This window comes from Condylura cristata, unplaced genomic scaffold (genome assembly GCF_000260355.1).
Source record: "Condylura cristata isolate star-nosed mole 26May11 unplaced genomic scaffold, ConCri1.0 scaffold00034, whole genome shotgun sequence".
Taxonomy (NCBI): domain Eukaryota; kingdom Metazoa; phylum Chordata; class Mammalia; order Eulipotyphla; family Talpidae; genus Condylura; species Condylura cristata.
Genome location: NW_004567135.1, coordinates 2772129 through 2781566, shown reverse-complemented (window position 1 = coordinate 2781566; position 9438 = coordinate 2772129). Strand labels below are relative to the sequence as shown.

The window sequence follows — 9438 nt, the reverse complement described above, 5'->3', positions numbered from 1 at the left end:
CCAGGTTGGGTCAACTCCCTCCCGTCTGTCTGGACGTCTTTCCCTGTCCCGCTACCCTTTGGACTTCCTGCCAGCTCTTATATGCGCTCCTGAGCACCCCAGTCCTGCCCCTGGTGAACATCGCTGCCCGCAGCACCTCCTCTCCTCAGCCCTGCCTGCGTCCCCATTGGTCACCGGTGCCACAGCCCCTCGGAGCAGTTCAGGTCACCTCATCCTCAGCTGGGGTCATCATCCCATTTTTAACAACACCCAGAACTTATTTCTTCTCGCATGGATGATTCCTCGATGCTGCTGGACCTGGCTCAAGGCAGGGTGCTGGCCTGGGTGTCCTCAGCTGTCCCACACACAGGCCCACTCCTGTCAGTCAAGTCACTTTCAAACTCTCTCTGATTAGAAAGAAAAATATAAGTTCTCTTCCTGCCAAGCAGCTTTCTTGGAGCATTGTGGGCGCCCACGGGTGTCGGTCCTCAGAGGCAGGAAACGGAAGGGAGAGATGCAGCGTTGATGGAAGGACTCACACCAGCTGGTCTCCCAGGGAGTCGACCCTGGCGACGCCCCGTTCCCGTGGCTGGGGGGTTCATGGCCTCTGCCCTCCCCTGAGTGCCCCCTGCCCAGCCACGCCTGACCCGAACCCCAGCGCTGAGACTTAGAGGAGATGACTGACCTTGAATGGCTGTGTCCCCCACGGCGAGGGCCTGGGCCCCAGGAGGGGAAGGGCCTCGTGCAGCCAGGCTCGGGGTGACAGGGAAGGAGGCAGCAGGGTGGGTGATGGACCATGAGCCAGTGTCACTGCCCTGGCGTCTCCCTCACGGTCCACGTCTCTCACAGTCTGATGGACAGGCACAGAGGAGCGGTCAAGGCCAGGGCTGAGCCCAGCAGGCAACATAGAGGTTACCTGTGTTTTCCCATTGTCTGCGGGGAGCTGTGTGAGACCTGGAGTGCATCCCTGAAGAGGCTGGGCCTGCAGTGACCTGCAATGACCACTGTGTTCCTGCTCCCTGAGCTGAGGCTAGGACCCTCTGGAAAGGAACTGGTGCCCGACACGGGCCTCTACTGTGGGGGTATCGTTACTCCTTCGGACACTAAGCCCCCATTCTTGGCAGCCAGGCGCCTCTGGGGAGCTGAATGGGTAAAGGGGATGGACAGGGCTTCATGGGACCCTGACATTCAGTGATGCTCCACGGAAGCCCCCCAGTTGAGGTGGTGAGGCTGGACCCTGGGAGCAGTGACAGAGCCAGTCAGTGATCCTGGCTGCCTCGGGCCCTCGGCTCGCCCTTGGCTCGGCAGACCCGCCTGTCTCTTCAGTACCATTGAGTCCGGTCTCCTAGGTGCCCTGGTGTCGTGTGCTGTTTTCACAGCTCTGTGTTCAGCATCTCCTTAGCTGAGGCTACTTCTTCCAGCCAGTGTCTAGCTTGCTGCTTCCACTCAGAAAGCAGACTCTGAACTGCAAAATCTGTTCCCACAACAGAATTGCAGCCAGACAGCTTCCATTTTGCCACAGAAGTGTCCCAGAGACTAAAATTTAGGAATCAGTGGAACTAAACTCTAACCACCCTTTTGCATTCCCCTAAGGATGGTTAACTCATTAAATTTGTTCCCTCTGTAGCATTAACCTTTAACTCACTTTCTTGCCTCCTCCCCCTGACTTTCTTAAGCGTAAGCATTACTTGGCTCTCCTGCATTCTGGGACCTTGGAAAGGACTGTCTTCCATCGCTTGCCTGTTGTCTGTGTCTCCGGGAGCCAGAGCCGAGAGTGGCATCAGAAGCAAGCCCTCAGAGGGCCAGGAGAACCCACCTGGAAAGCACTCACCTGAGTGCAGGCCGCTGGTGCTGGTCCCTCCCCGCACTTCCTTCCCTCACATCCCCTCATGCCTTGTGACATCCCTGCTAGAGGCTGTTTTAAGGTATCTGCCTGCTGCCTCCCTGGATGGTCATCTCGAATAAAACTTGTGAAGACAGCTCTCGTGCTTCGAGTCTGGCTTTCTGGGTGCACGGAAGGCCCAGTCTGGCAGTTCACAGGAGGGCCTGTCGGCCAGGGGCCAGCGCCATGCCCAGAGCAGGCTGCCCCTGCAGGCGAGTGGGCAGGGACTATGGGGAAGGTTGGAAGACTGGCGGGCGGGGGTGGCAAGCACCGGGCTCTGGTAGCTTCTGGGGTAGCTGCTCTCATCTGTTTAGAGCTACAACAACCCTCACCGGGCACTCCTGGCATCAGCATCCTACGTCTCGCCAACAATCGACCAGGACTCTCTCCTTCGGGGGGCCGACGCGCGCGGTGTCTGGCCGGGTTCCTGCTCCCGGGCGGGCCCACACAGGCAGATACCACAAGCCCCTGCACGGGATATTCCCGCAAGCAGGACCCCGGGAATGGGCGCTTGCCCACTGTGGGGGCGCCTGCTGAGCTTTTGGCCTGGACCTGGGGACTCTGGCGCCCCAGAGAGGTCCCAATCTGCCCAGACCAGGCAGGTTAGCGCCCACTTGTGGGAGGGCTGCCTCACCGGTGCCGCTCACGGCCGAGCTGTCCGGTCCGAGCTGTCCGGTCTGCGTGTCAGCTTTACGGGCCCGGAGAGGGCCTGCTGTGCGGCTTCTGAGTGAATAGCGGTCTCTTCTCCAGGCCCGGAGTGTCCCTCCTCACTAGCAGAGAGTCTGGAGGCCGTGACGTATGCCCGGGACAAACATAAGCTGGGTGTCACCATTTTGCTGCGGAAGAAAAGAAAAGGAACCCCCACAGGCCAGGTGTCTACTGGACAAGGTCATGTCTCTGTCCTTGCAAGGAACAGGACAGCTTGTTGCTCAGTGACCCCAAATTTCTTCACTGTAACTTCCCAAGGGGCCTTGCACCCAGCATCTCCCACCCCGGACTTGCCGGCTCTCTTGTGGATTGAAGGGCGGTGACAGCCTGGGGCATAGAGGAGCTGCAGAAGGGGGTGCAGGTGGGAAGTTTTGGGAACTCAGAGTCCATTTCAGGTTGGAACAAGATTGTTTTATTTATTTATGCTTACAGAGCAGGGGCAAAGGTCAGGGGAGCTGGGGGGGGCGGTGAGAGGATCCGCCAGGGGCAGCGGGGAGCAGCACAGGCAGATCCACTGAAACAAGCTGCTGAGGGGCAGCCGGGAGACAGGAGGGGGCTGCTGCGCCCTGGGGGTCCCCCCGGCCCCCCCAATAGCTTTAGTGCTGCGACTTAACCCCTGTGCTACCAGGTAAGGGGGAAACGGAGGCCTGATAGTCACGGGGAGTTTCAGCTCCGCAGCGAGAGCACCTTCGAGGCGCCCTCAGGGCTTCTGCACCAAACGCTCTGCTCGAGATCCTCTCCCAGCCTCAGCCGCGGAGGGGCTGCAGTGGGCCAGACCTGCACGGCTGGGCCACCTGCCCAGGACAGGAGCTGCTCCCTGGTAAGACCCTGAAATGCACGGTCCAAGCTCAGTCGGGGACCCGGCCAGACCCAGCACGTGCCCCAGCGCTCGTGGCCTGGAGGGGCCGGCAATGGTGCTTAGGGTAAGCTGGTTTCCAGCACAACAGCCGCGCAGCCCACCTTGCGGTGGGACCCAGAAATATAGACACCCCTTAGGATAAGGTTGTGACTGCAGATGGGGACAGGGTGGCCGTTGTCAGAAAGGGCCAGGTCAGCAAGGACAGGCTGCGAGGCCAACTGCACGGTCCCTGGAGGGTCCCTGGCGCCCCGGCTGGGTTCCGAACCCCTCAGGTGCCGCACCTGGACCTGCTCTCCACTGAGCAGGGAAGCCTGGCAAGAGGAGGTGCCTGGCTCAGCGGCGTGGACATGAGATCGTACCTGCCTCTCAGCACCTTGACCCACATAGACAAAGGTGACCGCTTCACGACAGTCCGACAGAGTCACAGGTCGCCTCCCCGCTGCCTTCTCCCGGGGCCGCCGAGGCCCCCGGGTCGGGCAGTGCACAGCCCTCTGCCAGTGAGGGAGGCGTCCAGCCAGAGGTCAGGCCTCCTGGGAAGACGCTGTGGAGAAAAGCGACTCAGCCCTTATCTCACTGCCTTTTATATCACGTTGTTGTCTTGTGATGTGTGTGCAATCACATCATGAAAGCCCAGCAAGGCCAGTGAAGTCCAAAGCTCTTGCTCTGTTTTCGTCGGGGAAACACGGGCGGACCTGAGTGGCTGGAGCAGAGCTGTGCGGGGCCGAGCGCCGCGAGGATGCTCACCGCAGGCTGCAGGGCCGGAGCCGTCCCCAACCCGTTCTCACAGCAGCCCCACCGCCCCCTCACATTCTGTTCCAAGAAGAACGCTGGCCGCCCCTGCTGAGGCCCCCGAACCTCCACACCCTCAGTTTTACACCGACGGGAAGACCAGCACCGGCTGGGCACTGCCCAGCTCCCACCTCAGCTCAGAGCCTGTTGTTCTGCCGAAGCACTGCGGACTGAGACTCAGTGCCCCCCCCCCACGGTGTAGTCAGGCCTCGCCGCCCTGGGGGACTCAGGTCCTGCCCAGCACACAGTGGGGCTCAATAGAGGTGAGCAGGACATAAAAGACGGTGGGGGGACGTCCACTAGGGGCCAGGAGGTCGTCTGTGTGAGGACCCGGGGCGGGCGTGGGGGCTACAGAGCCCAGGCGCTGAGCACACAGCCCTGTGCTGGGCGTCATGTCCCGGGGCAGGTCCCCGATGGCCACACTGACCCCCGTGTCCGTGCACGCTGGTGACCCGACGCCCCCTGGTAGTCTCCCTGGGTGCCGCCTCTCCCAGGCGGGAGGCGCCCGACTCTCCCTCCACACCCACCATGCCACAGGCCTCGGTTCCAACACAAGTGTGGGCAGGAGCTTCGGCTTTAATTGAAGGCAAAACTGGACCCAGACACCCAGGGCTTTGAGATACATCCAGCAGGGCTGCGCTGCCCTCTCAGGGCCCTCCCGAGGACGCCCCTGTGGTCAGGGCAGGCGCGGTGGACACTGAGGCCGCTGGTAGACCGGGTGCCCTCTCATCTCTTACCCCCCAAATATCTTCATCTTCGAGGTGCCTTTCCCTCCTCAGACCCCTGGAGCTGGAGGAGGAGGACATGGCAGTGCCAGGCACCGAGCAGGTGGGTTCGCCCTGGCCTGAGCACGCCCTCAGCTGGATCCTCATGTATCAGGGTGACGTGAAGTTCAGGGCCTTGGGGGGCTCGTGGGCGCAAGGTGCAGATATGAGCTTTTCTACAGCTACAAAGCTTCATTCTTTGCGCCTAGCATTCCCAGAGTCCTGGGTCATTTGGGAAGAAGCCCGAGAGGGTGGGGGTGTTCCCTAGGGACCAGAGTGCCCCCTCACTGCACCGTCTGACCTATCAGCCCCTCACACAGCACCCAGTTTCAGCCTATAATGTGCCTCAGTCGCCTGTAAAAGGCCATGGTGTGCCTTGGGGAAAACCAGTAGATCATGGCGTCCACCGCACTGGTGGGCAGGTAGCTCATGGGGATGTAGAGGAACTGGGCGTCCCAGCCGGCCGAGTAGCGGGTGCGGGGGTGGCGGGCGGTCAGCGCGTGCTCCATGCAGTCCGTCGCCAGGGACAGACTGTCAGGCCACAATGGATTTACTAGAGCAAAGAATTTCTTGCCTGTCCAGAAAGACAAAGAGTCCCCATAGTGTCTGACTTCCCAGCCTCCGTCTGTGAACAACTTAAATCAAAAACTTTCTGCGAATTGCTGGGTCGCCCAAAATTACACTCAAGTCACTGCCTTGGGGTCACTAGAATGAGCCACAATTCTTACCCCGGACTTGTCCACAGGTGCCCGTGGGGCATATGCTGGGGGCAGGCACAGCGCAGTCTCCAGACCCTGGAAATGTCGGTACCTGCCACCAGCTGCTCCAGGTCACCCTGAATCAGGGGAGCACCCCACTTGGCTGCGCTTTCCCCCCAGATGATGGGGGGGGGCCCAGATCCACAGGCCTGATCCTTTGTCGTGACCAGGTGACCATGTGGGGCCCGTTGGTGGGTTGCAATGTCCCCCGAAGGTGAGTCAGCCCCGACGTGGACCTGAGACCCCAGGGGACACTACGCAGGGACCCACTCCAGCTGTGCCTCGCCCCACGGCCCACGGCTCACTCACAGGATGCCATAAACGCCTCGCCGTAGAACTCCTTGACCTCAGGGCTGGCGCGCTCCCACGCATTTTGGAGGCAGTGAGAAATATTCTCAGTGGTGGTCATAGCGGTCTTGAAGTAGCCCGGCTCGACGATGGCCACCTTCACCCCGGAGAAGGAGAGCTCCCTCCTGCAGGCACACAGCAGAGGGCCCTGATCGCTGGTTTCGAGGACAAACACACTAATAATCACCAAAACCGCGGAAGCTGAAGACAGAGTAGGGTGGGAAAAGCTCAACGCCCAGAGGGTCCAAGCGCGAGAAATCTGGAAAGGGACGGTCACGACACAGCAGTCCACACACGCTCGAGCACTTCCTGCTGCCCGCACACAGGCCCCCTTCTGGTGCAGCTGGCCCGGGGCGGCCCGCGTAGAGCCCTTATTTAGAGGACACCGGCTACGGCCACTTCCTCGCTCCACACTCACCTGCGGCCCCTTCCCTCTCCAGCCACCCCTGGCTGACAGAGCTAGTGTGGCCGCCTGCCGGGGCATCGTTCCGCCTGCCCTCCACTGCCCAGTCACAGTGCCCCTTGCCGACTGGGGTCTCAACAGCTGAGTTAACGTATGCCTACTTCCAGAAGGGGTGGCCGAGGGGGGTCTCACCACCATAAAAGCCCACACCTGGCACGGACCCACATCCCGTCAAGCCCCTCCTGTCTGCTGGCCAGCACCCCGCAGAGAGAGGCAGTGTCCACACCTCTCACCCAGAGGTCTCCAGGCCTATTTTGCTAGGTTACCAGGCCTGCCAGCTCGGTTCCACATGCCCAGCTCTGACCAGATGCCCACGCCCTCCCCTAGCTCAGCTGACAACAACATCGCCCACTCACGTGACCTTGGCCACACCGGCCCGGCAGCTGTCTCTTTCTACACCGACAGGTGTTTATGTCAGAGAGACCTTTCTTGTTTCACAGTGAGTGATTGTGAGTCACCGGCAGACAAGGCGTGACCGCTGTCTTCCACTCAGGACCCCAGGTACCGTGGGACTTACCGTCTGGGCCGCATCGACCCAATCATAGCAGTTGAAATGATGCCCCAGACACTTTCTGAGGGGCCTGGTCAGCGGGATGAGACAAACTCCACAGGGCTGGGCCACCCTGACCCAGCGGGAAGGTGCTCTCAGGGGAAGGACCGAGCGAGCGGGGTCCAGAAGGAAGAGCCTCCCGTGTGCATGAAGCGAACCCCAGGGTCAGGCTGCCTGGACAGAGGGGCTGTGGGCACGAGTACCTGAGGGAGTCCGAGAAGGCCTCGACGCCGTACTTGGAGATGCAGTAGCCACCACCTATCAGGGAGACCCGGCCTGCGAGACAGACGGCCCATGACACTGGATACATTGACAATGCGGCCCCTCGCCTTCCTCACCAGGGGCAGCATGCCCAGGGTCACCTCGATCACCCCCAGCAGGTTCACGTCCAGGACCTTCATGAAGTCCTCTTTGGTCAGCCACTCATTCGGTGCTGAAGGCACAGCAGTGCCAGCGTTATTGACCAGGCCCCAGAGTCCTGGACAGAGAGGGAGAGAGACTGCACCTCTGAGCTGTGCCCTGAGGGCCCACACTGGGGTCCCCTCACCCCTCCATCATGCAGGCTGCATGAGGAGTTGGGGGAGCAGAGTCGACTGGCCGCCTGCAAAGGGGACAGGACCCCCTGAGTCCTGCAGGACACAGGTCAGGCCGCTGGGCTGCAACGGCAGCAAGGCCTGGCGGACATGGCGCCCTCCTCCTGCGTTTCAGACGTTCGGGCCCATCTGTGGAGACTCACCCATATGTGGGGGTGGGGGGGGCGCGAGGGCGAAGGGTGGGTAAGGACAGCGGATAAAGCACATGACTGGGCATGAGTGTTTCAGCACCCTGGGCTGGTTCTGAGCGCTGAGGGCTACTGTGTGAATACGGAGTGTCACTACTCTGGGGAGTCGCTTGCCACCAGCAAGACACGGGCGGAGCGCATCAGACCCACAGACCGTGAATCCTCCAGCTGTGTCCTGCTCCCCCAGAGAGGCTCCTGGGCCCACGCAAGCCCTGTGTGCCTAGTGAGGAAGGAAGCTCGACCCAGTATACGGAGGTGTAATCACATGGGGGTAGGTGCACCCCAAAACCCCAGTCCAAACGTTGGCAGCAAAGAGGCCATGGACAGAGAGGAGAATCATCCCCTGAGCTGGCTGAGCTGAGGAAAGCGCGTGAGAATTCAAGACCCAAAGCAGACAGGGCACCCCATGCCGCAGGCAAAGCTCCCCCCTGCATAGAGAAGAGGACATGGGGGTCCGGCGCTACCTCGGGACCCCGTGCGCTCCTTCGCCCACTGGACGGCCGCAGCGATGCTCTCGGACTTGGTCACGTCCAGGATCACGGTCTCCAGCCTCTGTGACGTCTGCTCCCTCAGCTCGTGTGCCCCCCGCTCCGTCAGGCAGGCAGCCAGCACCCTCAGGCCCCGCCGGTCCAGCTGCCGGGCCAGCAGGTGCCCGAAGCCCGAGTCACAGCCCGTGATGAGGACATACTTGTCGCTGAGGTTGCTCACCACCTGGCGCTCCCGGAGCCAGCGCACAAGGTAGTACAGGCTCACGAGGGCCAGCAGGAGCTGCCACATGGCACGCAGGGGCCACGCCGCGGGCTGCAGGAGAAAGAGACTGAATCAGGGTTCTGGCTGCAGGCTCCCTGGCACGGAATATTCAGTTCCCCCCCGTTAGCGCCTCTGGAGCTCTTTCTGTCTCGGCGCTCTTTGGACTGTGTTGTGAGGACCGAGAGGCCCTCGACAATCTCATTTCCTGCCCCCCCAAAACATTTCCTTCAACAGGCCCTGTCCCCTCTTTGTTACAGCCCCCATATTGTGTAGGTCCCGACATCCCCTCGGAGAAGGAATTCACCAGAGAGCTTCAGCTGGAACCGGTGAGTTTCACGAGAGGATTTCGCCCTAGAAGAAGCAAGGCAGGACTGGAAGAGAAAAGACGAGCCTCTCTGGAGCTGGCGCGAGGAGCCAGGAGCCAGGAGAGGCTTTAAGGGGTAGGCCGCCGGGTGTGGCCAGGGAGCGTCACCATCACGAGCCCTGGCCTGGGCCACTGGGGTGCGGGCACAGCCTCCTGCTTATTGGCATTTGCCAGCTGTGCAAAGCGCTCAGGGAGTCCAGAAGCACCTCAGGCTGTGAGGAACGGCTCAGCCCACGGGGTCAGGTGGGTGTGCTCGGCGTAGATAAGGCCCACTGACCACCTCACCCTCCGTTTCAAAGAGCACCTGGGCAACCTCATCTCTGGTTCACAGGTCCCTCTCCCACGTCTTGTCCCCCACGCCTTCCTGTGACCCGCGTGGCCGCCAGGGCCCACAGCCCACTCAGCCCCGGGCAGGCAGAGCTGCTTTACCCCACGGAGCCCTC

At 61.4% G+C, this 9438-nt stretch overlaps 1 protein-coding gene across 1 annotated transcript; it reads right to left on the bottom strand.

Moving 5' to 3' along the window:
• Window positions 1-5310: 5310 nt before the first annotated feature.
• LOC101622998 (retinol dehydrogenase 16) lies at window positions 5311-9016 on the bottom strand. The gene is made up of 6 exons (XM_004692430.2): window positions 8936-9016; window positions 8346-8682; window positions 7390-7578; window positions 7304-7358; window positions 6049-6212; window positions 5311-5555 (listed from the first exon to the last, which is right to left on the bottom strand). The coding sequence occupies exons 2-6, from the start codon at window positions 8656-8658 to the stop codon at window positions 5311-5313; spliced, it is 966 nt and encodes a 321-aa protein (XP_004692487.1). The 5' UTR covers window positions 8659-8682; window positions 8936-9016.
• Between the last annotated feature and the right edge of the window lie 422 nt (window positions 9017-9438).